This window comes from Miscanthus floridulus, chromosome 16, assembly GCF_019320115.1.
Source record: "Miscanthus floridulus cultivar M001 chromosome 16, ASM1932011v1, whole genome shotgun sequence".
NCBI lineage: Eukaryota > Viridiplantae > Streptophyta > Magnoliopsida > Poales > Poaceae > Miscanthus > Miscanthus floridulus.
The window spans coordinates 110111519-110131042 of record NC_089595.1 but is presented as its reverse complement, the minus strand read 5'-3'; the positions used below and the strand labels follow the sequence as shown (position 1 = coordinate 110131042).

The 19524-nt window shown below is 50.4% G+C and overlaps 3 protein-coding genes across 4 annotated transcripts; all 3 read right to left on the bottom strand.

The window, feature by feature from the left end:
• Positions 1-523: 523 nt before the first annotated feature.
• Positions 524-3260, bottom strand: LOC136513668 (uncharacterized). Its single transcript, XM_066507630.1, has 2 exons — positions 1291-3260; positions 524-1005 (listed from the first exon to the last, which is right to left on the bottom strand). Exons 1-2 carry the CDS (start codon positions 1984-1986, stop codon positions 940-942), a joined length of 762 nt encoding a protein of 253 aa, XP_066363727.1. The 5' UTR covers positions 1987-3260; the 3' UTR covers positions 524-939.
• Positions 3261-4347: 1087 nt separating this feature from the next.
• On the bottom strand, positions 4348-6234 carry LOC136514319 (uncharacterized). Of its 2 annotated transcripts, XR_010773606.1 has the most exons (4): positions 5192-6234; positions 4997-5056; positions 4824-4897; positions 4348-4741 (listed from the first exon to the last, which is right to left on the bottom strand). XR_010773606.1 is itself a non-coding variant. In XM_066508300.1 (3 exons), exons 1-3 carry the CDS (start codon positions 5690-5692, stop codon positions 4883-4885), a joined length of 576 nt encoding a protein of 191 aa, XP_066364397.1. In that variant the 5' UTR covers positions 5693-6234; the 3' UTR covers positions 4348-4882. The 2 variants fall into 2 exon arrangements, 1 of the variants encoding a protein (XP_066364397.1); XM_066508300.1 differs by having other exon boundaries at positions 4348-4897.
• Positions 6235-12989: 6755 nt separating this feature from the next.
• LOC136512883 (uncharacterized) lies at positions 12990-17543 on the bottom strand. Its single transcript, XM_066506893.1, has 4 exons — positions 17303-17543; positions 17005-17176; positions 13824-13957; positions 12990-13722 (listed from the first exon to the last, which is right to left on the bottom strand). Exons 2-4 carry the CDS (start codon positions 17158-17160, stop codon positions 13245-13247), a joined length of 768 nt encoding a protein of 255 aa, XP_066362990.1. The 5' UTR covers positions 17161-17176; positions 17303-17543; the 3' UTR covers positions 12990-13244.
• Between the last annotated feature and the right edge of the window lie 1981 nt (positions 17544-19524).

The following is a 19524-nucleotide window of genomic DNA, read 5'->3' as shown; positions in this document are numbered from 1 at the left end:
GCACTGTGTGTTCGATCCATCATAATGGATGGTGACGATGGTTGGGTCCGAAAGAGGTCCCGAAAAGTTGCAGGCCCCCTTTCCGTTTGTGGCGACTGGCGAGCTATCCATCCGGCTACCTCCCAGTCCCAGCATGATAGGCGGCGCTGCACCAGCAGTCATGCCCCCCCGACCCCGGTGATGGTGGTGGACTGGTGGTGCGGCGGGTGTCGACCCCAGCGCCGGAGAGGAGACGAGAGGGGTCCAAAGAATCCGAACACGCCTCGGCCTGCCCAGCCATGAGCAGCCACTCGACTCCCTCTCTCTTGTCGATCCGTCTCGACGACCGACCGACCATTGGGTAGCCCCCAAGAAAGCACCAGGACCAGATCAAATACCAGCCACGGCCCCTTTTCAGGCCTGCCAGCTGCTGGCTGTGGCAGTGTACTCGGAAAATGGATCGGGACAGGGACACGGTGACACGCACGCAGAGGCGGCGGCACTGCACGATAACGGTGACGAACATTCAACGGCACACAGGAAGAGCTGATAACAAATTCGGGGGGGAAAAAAGGCACTAGTTGTAATCACAAGCACGCCACTGTACAGGCCACGCTTGAGGCAGCAAGCAGAGGTGGGGAAACGGAGCACGCAGCCACGTACTACAACTACATCAGATGACGAGAGAGGGGAGGGAAGAAAAAAAAAACTCGGAGGGCATACGACATGCGCGAGGCGGACCTAGCGGGCTCGCTCGGTAGACCCGAGCTGTGAGCTCGGGAGGAGGGTGAGACGCGACTGCGACGCGATGACGCGAGGTGGTTGCTTGGCTCGCTGGACGATGGATGGCTCGGAGTCGGAGCAGGCAGCAGGCTGCTGCCTTGGAGTTGGAGCTTGGGAACTCAGGCGGCGCCGGCGGGCCGGCTGGCTGGGGCAGGAGCAGGAGCTGGAGTCGTGGAGCTACTCGTCCGGCACTCGGTACGCGTCGGCGGTGATCTCGGTCAGCCACAGCCCCGGGAACAGCGACTGCACAAAGGAAAACGAACAGCACACACGATTGGTGTTAGCGGTTTTGGATTTGCAGGATTATTATACTTGCACACACGCAACGGTTTTGGATTTGCAGGATTATTATACTTGCACACACACAACAATTATGTCAGCTTACAATATTCATTTATATCACTACTAGTGATAAGCAAGCTTAAAGCGTATCGAGGGGATAAATAGAATCATAAAATAAGAGAGGAATTGAATAAACAATAATTAATTAGAGTGGTTCGGAGGGGCAGTTCGGGGAAATCGCCTTACATCGACATGCCGCTGCACGGCGCGCGGCCGCTTCCGGGGCCGCCGCCGCGGCCGGGCGCCGGTCAGCGCGTAGATGTCCTCCTCGATCTCCTCCGCCGTCAGGGACACGGAGAACGGGGCGCGCTTGCGCCGCCTCCGCGACGACGACGGCGGGGACGGCGACGCGGCCCACGACCTGGCGGCGGCGGGGCGCCGCCGCGTGCGCTCCCGCAGGTCCCACGGCCTCGCGGTCGCGGCGGCAGCGGCAGCGACCGCTTGCGGGGGCGAAGGAGGTGCGGGAGGAGGCGGAGGCGGTGGCGGCGCCCTGAGCTCGGCCTCGGTCTCGGAGTCCGTCCCGGGCGGCGGCGGAGGGCGAGGAACAGGCGGCAGCGAGGCGGCGGTGCTCCTGCTAGGCTGGGGCGCGCGGAGCCGGTCCGCGGCGTCGCGCAGGTGGCCCATGAGCTTGGCACGGAGCGCCTCGATCCCACCGTCGTACGGCGTGTCGTCCCCGACGGCCTGAGCACGGCGGTGGGACGACGACGAGCGGCGCCGATCGCGGGCGCCACAGCCGCCACCGCCCGCGGCCGAGGGCAAGGCTACGACGGGCGGCATGCGTTGGGCGGCGGCTGGTGAGGCGGCCTGATGCGCCCACGGCTCGGCGAGGTGGTGCGGCGCCGCTGCCGGAGGCTTCGCCCGCGGATCTGCCGTGGCCGCCATGGCCGTCAACCCGGCTCGCGGCGGTGAAGGTTGGGTCGGCTGCGTGCGTCGCCGACGACGAGGCGGCGAGAGCGAGCGTGAGGTGAGGGGTGGGAGTAGGAGGCGGCGAGAAGGTTTTGAGACCACAGGGGGGGGCGGTGGGGTCGCTCTCTCGCTCGTGTTTTGTTACGGGAGCCAGGGGTGGTGTCGCGAGGGCAGCCTGGTAATTCTCCAGGCAGGACTCGCGGGTCGGAGGTTTCGGCCCTAGAGGACCAACAACTGCCTCGGACGATGCCCGCGCCGCCTGTTGCTCACTGACTCGTGGGTCCGCTCCGTCGACCTTCCCTACGTGTCAGTATCCGTCAGCGCGTGGCGCCCCGGTGACGTAGGGGCCGGCGACGGAAAGGGTATTGGACGGAGGCCAGTCTGTTGCGCGAGCGCGACCACCAGCGCCTGGCGGGAGGCGGAAGCCAGTGTCCGTGAGGGCGAGGGGGGCGGGGCCCACGCGGCAGGGAGCGGGAGCGTCCATGCACGGGTCCTCGTACGGTACGTGGTGGGACGCCTCGGATTTCTGGTGCGGGGCCTGTGGGTCAGGTGAGAGGGAATCACAGTGACGGCCCGCCCCTGAGTTCCTGGACCTGGTCTTTCGCCGGCGCAGCGGTGGACCGGCAGACGGCCGACTCGGGACTCGGGACTCGGGGAGAGATCCTTCGCGGCTTCGCGCGGTGCCCACCGGCGGCCCGGCCCCCTCCGCACCCAAGCCAAGCCAGGTCTGCCTGCCGCGGCTGCGCGCCTGCGCCTGCGCCTGCGCTCCCCTTCCTATTCCTGGTTCCTGCCCTGCCGCGCGCCGCTCACGATTCGCGTGCTTCCGGTCAGCTGATGGCGCTTGCTTTTCTTGCATGTCGTCTTACCTTGATCGGCAGCGGTTGCTCCTTTCTCTTCATTAACACTTACTACTCCCTTTCTAAAAAAAATTGCAAATCTCGTTTTCCAAGTTTCCAACCTAACTATTTTTTTAAAAAAAAAATGCTAACGTGAAAAGGTGCCTGGCCCACGTGAAAAGGTCAACCAATTCAACGGATACCGTTCGGGACTTTGCCTCTTTGCTTAACTGATTTGACAATGGATTGGATTACTTGGGAGGCAACACGTGCAAGAAAAGGGGATAAGATTGTGGTATATATAAAAGCAGTTGTTGCTGGCTGCTAAAACAAGGTCGATTTACATGAGACGGGTGTGCAAGAATGTGAATTTCCAGTCGAACAGATTGGAAATTTTGTACCGGCAAAAAAAAAAAGATTGGAAAGTTTACATGCACGATGTCTTGCACCGACATATTGGCCTATTTGGGAACGTGTGTGCAGAGAACACAGCGCCAATAATAAACAGAAACCGTTCGCTTGATTTGTTAACAACAACACGCGCCGCGAACTCAGAATTAAGATTGGTAAATATAGGCACTTTTGAGTGTCGGTTCATCATTAAAAAAAGTCATATTGGCCTATTTAGGATCTTTAGGAACTATACTATGGTCTTTCAAAACTGAAATGCTTGTGGGAATTGTATATTGAGCACCGCAGCGCGGCACTAGGAGGATCATAGGTGATCACCAGCTACCAGCTAACTGAAGGGGAAAAAAACTATATACTAGTACCACTAATAATCTCATGGCAAGCAGGATCTATTGTACATGGACAGGTAGGAGGATTATTCTGCTGTCCTCACGCCATGACAGGTAAGTAAGAGAAGGATATATAGTACTACTCGTCGTCTCGTCCAAGAGAACACATCCTGCCCAAAGGCCATAACAAAACAACGGAAACAGTATTATAATACAAACTGCAAATCATTGGCCAAATTGGGTCAGTGAAGGTGTGGGAGCTCTTCATAGTCATATCGGCCGTAGTGAGATGAGTTAAAAAAGAATTGGCAGGAAGCATTGTCATAAACAGCATTCAGAAAGGCCCCAGTGAGGGGCACGATCTCAATGGGCCACATCGAGGTCGGCAAGTGCAATTGCCAGACACACCGGCAGTCTGGAGTCTGGAGCGCAACTGCGAGGGAAAGATATCATAAACTAGTCGCTACTCGCTAGTAGTAGCCGTTGTACTCTACAGAAGGAGCACTAGTAATTGCTTATTATGTGCACGGCATAGCTGAATGCACAAATAAAATAAATACTGTTACAAACAAGGGCACACGTTGACTCATATATCAGTATCGAGTCCTCGGCTTTTTCACCACTTCTTCTGGAAGCACAGCGGGGGTGAGTGAGATCAGTGGCCTATCTGCAGCATGTTCGGTTGGCTGGTTCATATCGTTGCTGGTTCGTGAAGAAGTACTACTGATTGGTTTGTGTGAGAGAAAAATACTGTTCTGGCTGAAAATTTACGATCGTTTACGACAAGTCACAGCCAAATAAACAGGCTGTTCAGTGTGTTTAAAAAAAACTGTAGAAAGCATCCTAGAGTAGAGTAGGATTTTTAGGGTGGAACTGTGAAAAGATTGTGCTGTTGGAGAAGGATCGTTCTGATTCTGGCATTGTTTAAGGGGTCGCTTTCAGCAATGACTGCTGACAAAACAAACATTCCAGTACACACGGGAAGAATGATTGGGAAATCATGGTGGCCTAGCGAGCGTCACACACATCTTCTCTGCGCTCTCCCCTCTACCCTATTTGGGAACTGGTTTCTTTTTTTTCCCCGTTTCGGGGGCGCCAGCTGAAATCCTGAACTCAGTTCCCAGCACGCAACGGGGACGATCATCAACTGCATGACTACCCACAAGAGGAACCAGTTAGCCCTAAACCTCGTCTTAGCAACACTGATTCTTAGCAACACTGATGAGCCGGCCATTACTTGATCAAGCTCCTCAGTTGGAAACCCATCTCATCCTCCTGCTTTTGTGCTTGCGCGCCTCAGAATCCTCCTTTCTGCGCCGTCAGGAAGAAGAGTGGAATCAATCGGCGTCTCAAACCTCCCTCCCAAACAACAGATTCCGGCGAAATTAAAGATGGGGTTTTTAGGCGTACCTCGTTCACCTTGTATCGGTCGCGGGTCACCTCCGTCAGCGAACTTCCCGGCCAAAGCGTCTGCGCCACAAGAGGAGGAGAAGAGGAAGCACGATTAGTAACCAACCAACGAACGAACGAACGGAACTCAGATGAAAGATTCTGCGATCGCGGCTAAGAAATCAATCGACAAGATCGGCATTGCTGAGCACGCACCTCGATTTTGAGCTGGACGCTCTTGGTGCGCTTCCTGGGCCGGCGCGGCGCCTTGCGGCCGGTGATCGAGACGAAGTCGGCGTCGATCTCCTGCCGCGTCAGCGCCACGGAGAACCCACGGCTCCCGCCGCCGGCGTCCGTGCTCCCGAGCTTCCTGGCCTGCCGCGCGTCCTCCGCTCTGTAGTCCCGCCACGACGTCCGCTCCCGCAGGTTCCACTTCCTCCGGGGAGCTTCCTGCTGGGCCTCCTCCCCCGCCACGGGCGCCTGCTGCGCCGTGGCGGCCGCTTGCGCCAGCGATCGGGGCTCGCTGTCCTTGCCACCCTCGGTGGCGGCGGCGGCGGGGCTGAACTCGACCGCGACGGGGGCGTCGTCCGTGTCCGTGTCCCGGTCACGGCAGAAGGCCATGGGCTTGCGGCACCCCCAGCCGGCGGGGAGGTCGAAGCTGCCGAAGAGGAGCGGGTCCCTGGGCCGCGACGAGGACGCGGCAGGTGAGGACTTCATTGGACGGGCCGAGGGGATTAGAGAGGCGGCAAATGCGCGCGCGCGCGCGGGGGCAGAGGCAGAAGGCAGAGAGCCCCAACAGCAACTAGGCTCGCAATTGCATGTGCTCGCCTATATATGGATGGAGCTCTTGGGTCCGGTGGCGCCGCTCGATTCCTCGCTAGAATCTGCTTCGCCGATCGGACGAGGAGGGGAGAAAGCCTGCAAGGCTGCGACGAGGCGAGCAGGGGGGACGACGAGCAGACGCCGCGCCGCGCGGTTTCTTCTTCTCGGGTTGGGGGGATTGGGGCCTTGTGTGCGGGGCCTCTGGAGTTTATAGGCTCGACCCCGACCAGAAGGCGAGTGCGGCTCGGTTCGGTTGCGCCTGGCCCACCGGCTGCGACTGTGATTGTGGTGACGCCAGTTTTCTAGAGCGTTGGATTCTGATCCGATGGCTGCGGGTGTCGGTGGCACTAGGGGCAAATGGCAGGACCGGTTTAAGGCCGTCTTGAACGCGTCTCCATCAAATCACTCTTTTGGGAAGGTTTCGTGTCGAAAGGAGATAAATGGGGGAAAAAGGGTTTATGATGATGTGCATGAGACATGTATTTTTCATCACATCAAGCCTTTTTGTGGTTAATCTGCGCCTTTTCTCTACCTCTCCGGATATATCACCATACATGTATGGATATGAACCGTCACATTTTATTGTAGTAACGCTTAGAGAAGATCAATATACATTTATGTGAAAATTGCCACGCCAAAATGAAATCAAGGGCTCAGCGGCATTTGTGCATGTGTTGTAGCTTTACAATGACGACTTTGCCCTATCGGCTATCGCTATACATGTGTCTGAGATGAACCGCCATGTTTTGTCATAGTAACGCTCTGGGAAGATCGATATGTGTTACCGTGCAGGTTGCCACGCCAAAATGAAATCATGTGCTGAGCGCTGTGCATTTGTTGTAGCTTCACAATGACGACTTTACCCTATCGCTATACATGTGTCTAGATGAACTATCACATTTCTATTATAGTAACGCTTCCGAAAGATCGATATATGTTACTGTAGACTTTGTGACGTCAAAAATGAAATCACATGCTCAGTGCTTTGCATTTGTTGTAGCTTCGGCTATCATTAACTTCTAACCCGAACGTCTAACTTCTGTAGCTTGTATTTTGGCGGCAAAGACGTAAGCGCAAATCCACACTCCACAACGAGAGTTTCTTTCGCGGAATCGGAATGCATACAATGCGTGGTGCCAACCGTACAGAGCATTCGGTTTCCTTTCACGTACCCTTTACATACATCATCATCCTAAAAATTAAGGTCTCATTTCACTATCTTTATCTATTGTCGGTGAATATCAATGAAAAACCGACAGCCGTTTTAACAGAAAAAGTCAGTTAATCGTTTTTTTCTGTGATCTATTCGGTGAAAACTCTGATTTTATTCGGTGGCTTATTCTGTTTTAGGCGAGTTTAACCGATTTAACTAATATTTGTGACTATTATATATTATATTATTGCAGCGAAAGAAAAACAAAATCACCTATGACAGCATAGAATAAGCAGGAACTACAATGTAGCATCAGAGTATTCCATAAGCTGAGCCGATTTTGGAATTGATGCATCATTAGTTGAATTGAAGGAACAAAAACGCAATAACGTTGACGTTGCAAGTTTAGCACCAAGAGTCTTAAGATATGCAAAGTACCCTGAGTCGATCGATAAACTCATCAAACGGCATGTTCGCTTGTTGGTTTCTGAGCTGGTCTGAACTGACTGGTGCTGGTTCGTTGTGAGAGAAAAATAATATTAATTGGTTGAATAAGTTTGGCTGAAAACGAGCCAACAGGGTGAAAGAATAGGCCATCTGGGGTCTGGGCTCTGGCCCTGAAGCACGAGCAGGGAAAAGGGCAGCTAGGAAGGAAACCCAGACCGCACTGCCGGCGCCGCGGCCAATGCCAAACAGACCGACCTGGCGGTGCCCTCGTTGCCGATTTCGTGGCAGTGGCAGGGCAGGCGACGCGGTCGCGGTCACGCACGCTGCCACGCCAGCAGCCAAGCCGCGGGATGGAGCACCAGAGACCGCCCATCTCCATCCGCCGCATCCATCCATCCATCGGCGATCGGAGGCTCCGCGCGACCCCGTCGTCCCGGACCAGGCGGCCGCGGGCGCGGGCGCGGTGAACACAACAGAACAGCAGGGGGCTCGCGGCCTCGGCGACTCCTCTCTCGCGTTCTGCCCTTTTGAAAACCTCGCCCCCCTTCTCCCTGTCTCGCTCGCGTCGCCCCTGCCTGCACCCGCTTCTCGCCCTCTCCTTCCTCCTCTCTCATGGTCCTCATGGCCGGCGCCTCCGACCACCACCACCACCACGCCACGGCCAAGCCTGCTTCCCCCGCCGCGGCGTCCCCGTCCCCGACCCCGACGCCGGCTCCCGCCAATCGCACCCGCCTCCACGACTTCGCCTTCCCGACGCTCAGCTGGGGCGCGCACCGCCTCCTCCGCTGCTCCAAGGACGGCGCCGGCGGCCCGGCGTCCCCGCCGCCGCACCCGCACACGCCGTCGCCGGACAAGGAGAGGCACCCGCACCAGCACCCGCAGGGCTCCTCCCCCGGCGCCGCGTCCGCGTCGCAGCCCCCGCGCCCCTGGAACCTCCGCACCCGCCGCTCCGCCACCGTCGCGCCGCTCGCGTCGAGATCGGACGCCGCGGGGAAGGCGCCGGCGGCGGGAGGGCAGGCGCAGCAGCAGCCGCCTCTCGCGTCGCCGCCGGCGGCGGCGGCCGTGCCCAGGAAGAGGGCCTTCTCCGCCGCGCTCACCAGGGACGAGATTGCCGAGGACTTCGCCGCCATCCGCGGCACCCGCCCGCCGCGCCGGCCCAAGAAGCGCCCGCGCGCCGTGCAGCGCCAGCTCGACGTAAGGATTTCTTCTACCGCCTCTCTCGCCTCTATCACGTTCTGGTCTGCTGCGCGAATTTTCGGTCCCCGTTGCTCAATCCTGTCTGGTTTGGCTGCTATTGATCGATTGCAGATGCTGTACCCGGGGCTGTCTCTCGCCGACGTCAATCTGGACTCGTACAAGATCGACGAGGTAAGAAATCGTTTTTTGGTATCCGTTGGTGCTCTCCTACTTCTTTTCCCTTCCCTTTCCCCCACAAAGTTGGTTCTTTTCTTCATGTGCCTGTCTTTCTCCTCCTGCAGCAGAGGTGATCGGCCCCGTGTTGTTGCTGCTGCTGCAGATTGGAGGAGCTTTTCAGATGTTTCCAGCTTTAACTGTCTCGGTGCGATGGCTAACATCGTCATCCCGTGGTTCTTCTTGTTCCTGCGGATTAGAAGGCGGAATGTTAGATTTCCAGTGCTAATTCTGTACAGGGAGTCCTGTTATATGATAAATTAATTATGGGGCCGCTGGGTCATGCTTGTGCTTCCTTGTCTGATGTTGAGTTTGGGGTATGGTTCTGGTAGGATTGGGTAATATCCTTAGGTGATGAGAAGTTGTCATGGTATTGTACATGGTTCTAATCTATGAAATGTTCCTGTTTCTCTCATTCAAATTTCTCCAAGTGAGCTGTTGATTAAATGGAATGGTAATTTCTGTGGAGATTTTTTTTCCTCTCTCATTCAAATTTCTCCTGGATGATCGCTTTCTGGATTTACTGATGAAAACCATGTTGCTTAGTTGCAGCAACAGGAGAGACAGCTCTGATTCTACTCTGCTAGACTGCTAGAGTATGCATTCTACTCCTGAAAGAGATGGTACAGTACTTGTAGTGGTATATAAGGAACGTGGTCTGTGAAAATTCTACTTTATATTTAAAATCTGTCTGGTTATCAGCAACCTATATGCATCTTGTATTTTTGCAATTGTAATCTGCACAAATGTCTTCTTTTGGAGTTATTAATATGTTTTCTGTGTCTTGGAGTATCACTTATGGTTCACGGTTTGCTGCAATTTTCGACATATAAGAAAGTTGGTGCATTCCATTCTTGCTCATAATGATAGTAATTTTACCATTTGCTGGCTTGTCCTGTACATCATTGTTGTTTGATCTATTTTTCTCTATATGGTGAAGGTGATAGGATTACGGATCCTACCGCGTAGATCACGGAGTCTGTAGGGGTGAGAGGGAGGTGGAGCAGGCTGGGAACCTCGCTGCCGGCGGCTGGACGCCGTGGTGGAGGATGGGCGGCAACGGCTGTAGCCCTAACCCTCGCGTAGCTACAGTAACGTCGGCACTGTTCACGCGTGAACAGTAGCGACGGCTAGGGTTTCACCCGTCTAGGGTTTCTCCCGGCTCCCTGAGGAAGCCGGAAACAATAATATGTTTCTGCTTAATCTCACAAATAGAGTCTTACAAATATTTATATGTCTCTCTAATAGCGATAATTATAAAATAACCCTCTAGCAATACTATAATTGCGACAATTATATGGGCCATAGCCCTTTGATGGCCGGCTTCCCTCCTAGCCCTTAGCTGGGCTGCGACGGCTGTAGGGGATGCCAGTCATAACAGAAGGTACCATGTTTAATAGCCATTTATGAAGCTGTTACGGCCTTTACACAAGTGAGTAGGAAGTCCCGGCAATGCTTGCTTGAGAAAAAAAACACACTTTCTTTGCCAAATGCATTTAATACAGAATTGAAACTTTGGATATCCTTTTAACTTGAGCACATTTCTAATAATGAGAAAAGGCTGCTTGGTTGTTGTAGGATCTCCTAAATCCTTATGTCCTGGGTTCATCAGCTCTTTTTTTTTTTCCTTTAGTGAGAATTTGGATGGCATTGTCTGCTTTGCTGTGTTGGTCCTGACTAATGTAGCCCAGCTTCATTAGGATTTATTCATCTGGTAACATCATCTTTGCATTTGTACACTTGATAATGCTGTATGTTCACATAATTGACTTGGTTGAGAATGCTGCTTGTTACTGTGCACGGCACCTGATTGACCGGTCTGGTTTCCCTTCGTAGCAAAGCTGAAGTTGCTGTTCCAGTGTGAGCCGTTCTAGTGTGAGAAGCAACGTCTGTATTTCTGTGTTCTTTGAGAATTCTGCCTGAGCAGGGACCTTTTGCAGAATTCAGGTTCAAGCTTTCCATTCACAGCTCCACTGTATGTGCATCTTCTGTGCATGGCAAATGTCACAAGTGCCTGATTGGGTTTAGAAGTTATTTTCAGGTAAAAGTTACTATCATTTCTTTTGTTAATCTTCTTCAGTGGACCATGAATCTTGACAATGTTTTGTTTAAGCTGTGCGCCCCACCAGCATGACATGTCCAGATTTGTGTTTTCTGACTCACTGCACCTGGTAAACAATCCGCACGTATATCTGCTCCAAATTTTTTAAAGTATCTATGCACTTTGATTCATTGGGAGCTTCACAAGTCCGGGAAAGTGACGTCGTTAAGGAACTTTTGGTCCTTCTGTCAGCACGAGCAACAGGGCTCGGTGTGGGTGCCACAATTGCAACTGAGTGGTTTGTTCATACGTAAGTTATGTCGATGGTAGATAATGTAAGCATACAAAATACAATGTTGTAGTCAATGCATTGGATCTTCAGAAGTTGCAGGTAGAGAGAGCTATCTTTGTTTAGGACTATTGGTCCCGTTCGGCTTGCTGAAACTTGGCTGAAAACACTGTTCTGGCTGAATTATTGTGGGAGAAAAACACTGTTCACTGAAAAAACAAGCTGTGCGGATTATAAGGTAAGCCGAACGGGTCTATCTAGTCCTACATAGACGGCTATACTATATTGTATTCGTACGTGTGGTTGAGATTGAGACCAGGATCCCAATCCTCGTTGGACGCTGGGTGAATCATCAGATGCTGAATGTCTTCCTACTGATGGTGACATGGGAATGTGACGCCTCCGTTGTCTCTAGATAATTTGGCAGGACGACTGTCCGAGCTCCGGCGTATGATGCCTCCAGCACTGTGCTGCCAATCGTGCAGTCGAGCAGCCATTGCTAACGTTTCCAACCCCCGAGACGCTCGGTGGCGGAGCTGAACACTCTGCACACGGTGTTCCCAGACACGTTTGACTATTGCACGTCTGCACTGGCTGATCGACCATTTGTCCATTTCCTTTTGCTGCCATTGGTGCCATTCAGAGTTGAACCTTTATCAGTGCAAGGCAGAGCAAGACGAGGTTGCTCTTCCTCCTAAGTAGTGAACTGTGGTTAAAGCTGCCATTTCATTGCATACAAGTGAAGTGCCGACATTTGTTCAGGAAAAAAAAAACGAACTGATGACGTGTCGATCGAGCCTACAAGTTATTTTGATGTAAAAAAAACTAGTATAGTTGCTTAATATGTTTAATGAATGATACCAAACAATCTACTGATATATAGCACAAAAAAGATACATCAAAAGTATAGCCCCGAAAGCGCTATACCCAGGAGAAAAACAACGAAGCCATACAGTACAACGTAACTCCGCTGAGCCACCAACGCCCATTGCCGTCTTGCAAGCCAGCACATGCACATCACTCTTCTCTCTCGAGTCTCTCGGCAAGGGACCTGAACTTCATGTTGCAATAAATAAAGAAGTCCACGCAGTTGTGGCGTGTCCAGAGTCCAGACTCCTGTAGCACTGATCCCATTCCCGTAGCAGAGAAGAGAACCTTCCTGTCGGTCATGGATGGGTTTCTCTTTCGTACTCACTTATGGGCTTTCGTACTAAGAGCACGTTTAGTTCCCGGATTTGGGAGTGGCCAAATAATTAATGCATTACTGTAGCGTTTCGTTTGTATTTGTGAATTGTTGTCTAAACATTGACTAATTAGGCTCAAAAGATTCGACTCGTAACGTACAACTAAACTGTGCAATTAGTTTTTGATTTCGTCTACATTTGTACTCCATGCATGTACCGCAAGTTTGATGTGACATGGAATCTTCTTTTTGCATAGTGCATTCAGGAGTTTGGTGGAAACTAAACATGGCCTAACTTATGGGCCACGAGGTACTTTTGTCAGCCCAGTAGGCCTATTCTATTCGCTTTTCCTGACTAATTACTTCTGTTCTATCATCACTCTGGAACCGGGTGAACACCGCCACCCTTTCCGTGAGCGCCAAGGCCTGCTGCCATCTCCAGTAACTGCTTATGGTCCGGGAGACTGTCATCAGGCGAGCTTCTACTGTCAAGAACATGGCAAGAACAGGAAAGACAAACATGGCCTCTTTGAAAAGAGGAAAGAGATATGAACATGTTCAGGTCATCAGGCGGCAAGAATTAGATCAAAGCTTGAGAGGGTCATCCCCGGCTCTCAATTCAAGGCCTCATATCATACCGCGGCAGACATTTCACAACTTAACAGCATATTACGCCAATACAAAACTTGCAGAATTGTCTATTAACTCATTGAGCGAGTAAATTAATGTCATACAAAAACCAGGGTGGATTTGCCCAAAAATCACTACTGACTCAAGTCGCACAGATCCAAGAGACACAATACATGTCCATATTATTAAGTCAACTAGGCCAACAGCAAACCGATTACAGTAAGTTTCGGTATCACCTTCCATACTTCCCACTTCTTTCTTTAAACTCAACTCTAATTCCAGTTCACTCAGAAACTACACCCGGCGTTGCTTGCGGAGTCGGCATCCATTATGCGGAAGTTGGGTCACATCGTGGATGTACATGATAGGAGATCGATCTCTCACTCTTTCGCCTCGGAAACCTTCTCTGAAGCTCAAGATCACTTTCTTTTTCTTCTTGAAGAAAGAAGCCCCTTTCACTTTCATGACAACAGAGCTTAACCCCATCTTTCTGGCGGATCGTCCGACATGCTCCGCGACTGCTTCAGAAGCATACCGAGAGAGACGGGATCGCCCTTTCCTGTCCTCCAAACAACCAGCGGAGGCCCCTGTCTTTTTATTCCCGCTAGAGTCTGTCACGGTCACAAAGGTCTTTTTTCTCTTCAGCAAGACATGGACAAAATCTCTCTTCTTCTTAGAATATTGTTCATGGTCCTTACTAAAGGCATGCGAAGAGCTGAATGGGAAGCCCTCCCTCGAGCTGAAAGGTTTCTCTCCAGTTGCTGTCCTGGACCTTTATGTCAAGCCAGAATGAAGCGGAAATGAGTAATCAGAAAATAATGGAATAGACAAATACATGTGTACGTTGAATTAAAATTACATTTGCCTACTTACATCGCCGCACCATTATCTGTGTTATTGAAGTTGACCTGTGCGTTAGCACGAATATCTTTACGCACAAAATTAAAACTCTTAAAATTCTGACGCGGATCCATATCTGCAATTCCAGACCCAGAAGGTGGGAAAGGCTGGATAAACAAATTTGATTCTGTTAAAATTCTGATAAGCAGTGATTGATGCAATATGATCTCAATATTCTATGGTTTTACAAGGCATAATATCAATGTTCCACATGGAGAATGAAAAATGAGGTAAGAGCATGTGGCTAAAACAAGCAACACAGAAGATTACAAGCAGTGGAGACATTTTTTCATTCTTTACAGAATGTAAAGAAAAGAAAAGCTACACACTTCTAAAATTAAGAACTCATGTGAAAACATGTTGCATGCTTGCTGATATTATCATCTCAATTTCAAGCTCCAATGCAACAGCTTTTAGTTACTTTTCATGATACGATCATGATATTTGTCAGCACTTGTGTAGGTTTGGAGATGAGAAACCTACAACTATATGAAATACTATGCAAGGGATTGAACATTAATCAATACCATCACCAACAGCTGTAGCATCAGAGAAATTGACCACAGGTGGCAGACAAGTTTATATGTTGTTGTGAATAGAATGGAAACAAATTGTTTTTCATAAAAAATACACCAAAGAAAAATCCCTAACCCATAAAAAAGTCCAAGATTGACAAACTTCACTTTGAAAATGATGAAATTACAACAGTAAAGCGATGCACTCACTCCAGTAGGATATCCTTAACACTTTGGACATCTCTGATCTCTCTTCTCTCTTACTTAAAAAGTATGTAGTGTGTCCATGGTCCAACCATTTTGCACTCTGGCACCCCACTTGGTCGAACGCCTTCCCACCCGGTCACCCACTTCCCACTACTCCGCACGGCCTCTGCTCCCCAAATCCCCCACGGCTCTTCTGCTCCCCTCATCCAGCCGCCGAATCCGCCGCACTTCTTCACTCCCGCCAACAAATCCCTCGAAGGCTCTTCGGCCTCCCCTCACTATTGGATTTCAGATTTATTATGTGGATTTTTTTGAGATACAAACATGATAAGAATAACTGTTTTTAAGAACTGACCAAGCAGAGAAAGGAAATGAAAGGTGATGATTCAGGAGATATTGACCAACCAGAGAAAGGAAATGAAAGGTGATGATTTCAGGAGATATTGACTAACCAGAGAAAGTCATGGTTTGTAAGAACTGACCAACCAGAGAAAGTCACGAGATAGCTATTGTTTTTCATTCTCCAATTTTTCACATCAAACAAAAATGGTGGTGATGTGTCCCTGTCATATATTAAGTTCTTGCCATGCACTGATCAGAGTGGTGCTTGCCATTTTGAATGACCTTGAATATTTCTGTGTTCATATTTGGCTCAGCTAGGTTACGTCATCTTGCACACTTTTTATGAATAATTTCGTTCCTGGGCTTCACACAAAGATCTAGGCGCTATCTCAAGTAGTCAAGTGTGATGATTCAGATGCTGATGAACTTGCAGCTGGTTCTTCTAGATTGGATCCTGCGAGAATTCTTAATGTGACCTTATTGGATCTGGATCACGGTCATTGTGGACGATGGCCATCTTTGAAACACCAAAGTTATTATAACAGGAGTTTTCTTTGTCTCATAAATATCTTACAGCTAAAAGAGTGGCCCATGACCCTTGTTGTTTAACCGCAGCTATTTAACTTTTTCTTTTTGCAGTCATGCAGCTATTTGTGGGTTGCCAAAATTAAATATCTGTCACAGTTTTTGTTTTGTACAGTATGTAAGACTAACATGTTTCCTTACACGGGACGAATCGTCATGTAGGATATGTCTCAGGTAAGCTCTCTCACCTTCCATGTTTTAGTGACGCATGCATTGTCCACTGAAAAAGTTCTATGAAAAGTTTGTCTAGAAATTGCTAAGAGTTCTATGGAAACTAGGTACTTTCTGACTGAAGCACACACTCTTCTTCTTTTTTCTCCACAATAATACTGGCCTTCTGTCGTCTTTCTGGTGTTGACTGCTAAGAACAATATCTTCAGTGATTATCTTTTGCTGCAGCTCTGTTTTCCACTGATTTAACCTTAGTAAAAAAACATGCAACACTGTAAGACTGATAACTTGCATGTTAGCAAATACTTGATGTCATTTTTTTGGCCAAGACTTATTTTTTACATAAAAGATGTAAGTTGTTTATTATAAAATGGCCCCTCACTTTTTTCCTGTAGCTCATGAATTTAGATTAAAGAACTGTACCTACTGCCATGAATTTTTATTGCGCACAATCTAAAAACATCTGGAGGTATGTAATGACTGGCCACTAACCTAGAAAAAGCAATACACTTCCTCCATTTTAAATTGTAAGTCGTTTTGGCTTTTCTATATCCAGATATATATCTAGGTGCATAGCAAAAGCTATGTACCAAGAAAAACCAAAATGACTTGCAATTTGGATTTTGAAACGAATGGTGTATAGAGATCTTTGGAAGTAGTTCTTATGGAGCTTGACAGGTAGAAAACCGCTAGAGATCATACAATGCCTTGAGGGCAGCAGAGCCTGGTAACTTGGATATCTTCACTTCACTAGCTTTCTCAGTTTTCTCTTTCTAGTTAGATGTGAATTTGTATTTAATAAGTAGTGTCTGAAAGTGGCACCTTATTTGCTCAAATGAAACCTATAGAGTCCAAGCTAAACTTTTATGGTTTATGGTTTGGTGTATGGTATGATGTGGATATTTATCAACTAGATAATATGCTAATAACACGTCTTCTGTTAATCACAAAACCAGAGTTGTTATCAATGGTTTTTGGGTAACAATAGGCTGCAGTTCTTTGTTATCCGAATGAATCTAAAACACCATAGAGTGCACACAGCGTGCCCTCAAAACATGCTAGAGAATAAAATAGCATTTGTAAGGTCTGAAAAGTCTGATATGATAATATAAACATGACACAACGCCATCATAAATAGAGACAGTGATGCAGGTCATGGTTAATATTGTAATTAACACTAAGGTTGACTGCTCAAAGTGGAAAGGAAAACTAATTGCCTTCAAGGCAAATGTCTGACACAACCCCATTTGCCTGGGGCTAGATGCATGGTCTCCTAGATTAACCTAATAGATCGAGAATGAAATCAATCAAGAGAGTTGGGATGAGATAGATACCCTATTGTGTCCGAACGCATCGGAGGCAAAGGAACGTGGGAGGAGCTGCCCATGGAGAAGCCTTCGCGAAAAGGGATCCTCCGCGGCATGGCAGAGACCCGCCCCAAGAGAGGCAGCTCGGCGGAGGGCAAGGCGTGCGGATGAGAACATGGCCATCTTCCTCAATCTCGTACTTCAGACCCAAGAAGAATAGAGTTAGAATGAGTTCGTAGGCATCAAATAGCCAAATGGCTCGAGGTCAGAGTTTGGGAACTCGGCTTTGCACAGCAGACAGGGAAGAGAAGGGGGGTGGGAATACCTGGTCGGCGCTCTTCGCCGGCGAAGGACTCGGCACCTGGCGTTGGGCGGCGGCAGTATCCTAGCTAGGACCCGATCTGGGAAGAGGGAGGCTCGATCTGGATTCTGGACTGAGGCACTGTCGGCGGTGAGCACGGAGGCGGCGGCGGCGGCGGCGTAGTATGGACGAGAGGAATGCGTTGCGAAGAGGGAGACGGAACGAGGGAGGTGGACCAGGTGGTCGACGGTTGGGCCGAGATAGCCCAACCGGTCTTAACATTGAGGCCCACTGATATGAATCGCCTGCAAATACTACCTGAACCATGTAACAATGTTCCCTTTTTTTTTTTGAAACAACAATGTTTTTTTTTGAAACTATGTAACAATGTTCTTGCCATTAGGCTAGGCTAATCCTGATCCAAAGTTTCACACTAATATCCCTAGAGCTGTAAGTGGTATAGGTGTTTTCTGACCGTCCGAATCGACGACCGAAGAAGATTGGGTAGCGATTCAGACATTTTTTGTGCATATCGAATATGGATTGGGATAATTTTTTTTCCAAATATCGAATGCAAATATAAGATGGGGGATATCCGTCGGAATCGGATATGCGATCAGATAATCCAGATAGCTAGTTCGGATAGTTCTATCGGATATCCATTAGGAGTGGATTGCAATCCCAAGGTAAACGTATGGGTTAACTAAGTTCGAATTGAACTTTATTAAAATATTTTTTGATAAACTCAAAGAAAATTGATAAAATACAAATGGTCACTTAATGCAATTATTATTTTACCAAAAAAATGAGAATAGTTTCAGCCATTTGATAAAAATTTAAATACGTGATCTTGCTCTTAATATTAGAGAATTTATGCTTTTCTTGCATTTTATTAAAGTGTCTTGAATGTAGAATTAAATATATGTGACATATGTAGCTATTGCCTTTACTCAACTTCCGAAATACTATTCATGACCGACATTATCCAGATGTGCTTTGTTCAGTATTCAACGCATATTTATTTGTATTGCAAAGAAGATATAAGAACAACTACGTTATGAACATTATCTGTCCATGTCCGATCAGATCGGCCAGACCGTTACGCTGAGGGCCTGAGGCTGTGGTCCTGGTTCGGATGCCATGGCATTTGGCTGCACTTTGCTCTGGTCGAGCTTGAGTGACGATTGGCGTCGTGAACATGGTTTGTTCGACGAGTATGCTCTGCTCCCCTCCCTCCAATATAACTAGTCCATCAAGTACGCCCTCGCGCGCGTCGGCAAGGTAGGAAAGAAAATAAAAGATTTTTTTCACCTAATTCACTGCATAGATTGAATGGGGAGCGGATGAATCCAAGCATTTGATGGAGCACACGCGGAGCGACGGGAAGGGGCAGCGCGGGGGAAGCAGCGGCGGCGGCTACCGGCATGGGCCTGTCGTGCCGCTCCGTGGCCGAGGACGTCGACCGCCGTGGGGCCGCCCACCATGGGGGCCCACGCACGGCGCTGCGCAGCAGGCCGGGGGCGCCGTCGCCCCGCCAGCGCGGCGGCGAGGAGAGGCGAACCTGCGGGACGAAGCCGCGTCGGGCTGGCAGCCACGGCGGCGGCCACCTGCGGGGGGGCAGCGGGGGCCAGCTGGCGGACGTGTGGCACCGTCCAGCGCGACGGTGGAGCCCATGCAGGCAGATCCAGTGGAGACGGAGAGGCCTCGCGCTGGATCCGGTTGCTCGGCGTAGATCCACCGGCTTCGTTGCCGGCGCGAGTTCCACGCCGTGCTCCAGCTTCAGATCTGCCGCTGGGAGGGGCCCTGCGAGCGGCCGCTTCAGATCCATCACGGAGTTCCCTCCGCCGCTAGAGCCTTCGCCCGCATCAAGGCCTCAGCTGGCTGGCCGCGCGGCCGTGGGGACGACCGGCGACGGAGGGGCCAAACCCTAGGCGACGCGACCCGCTGGCTTGCGTAGCGAGGAGGAAGTGGCGTGTTGTTGTTGTTGTTGTTGTTGGAGGAGGAGGAGTGTGGCTGCCACCGCGCGGAGGGCTGGCCACCGCCGTGGCATCACGCTGTAGGTCCAACAGGGCCTCGCGCGGTGAGGCAGCAGCATTGACCCGCCTAGCATGTGGCGACGCGAGGGGAGGAGGAGGAGGAGGGCCTCGCCGCGTCGGGAGAGAGGGAGCGGGAGAGGAAGGGCTAGAAGAGGATGGCGCGTGCACGTGGCGCATCACTGGAAGGGGGCGGCGAGCGTCGTGGAGAGG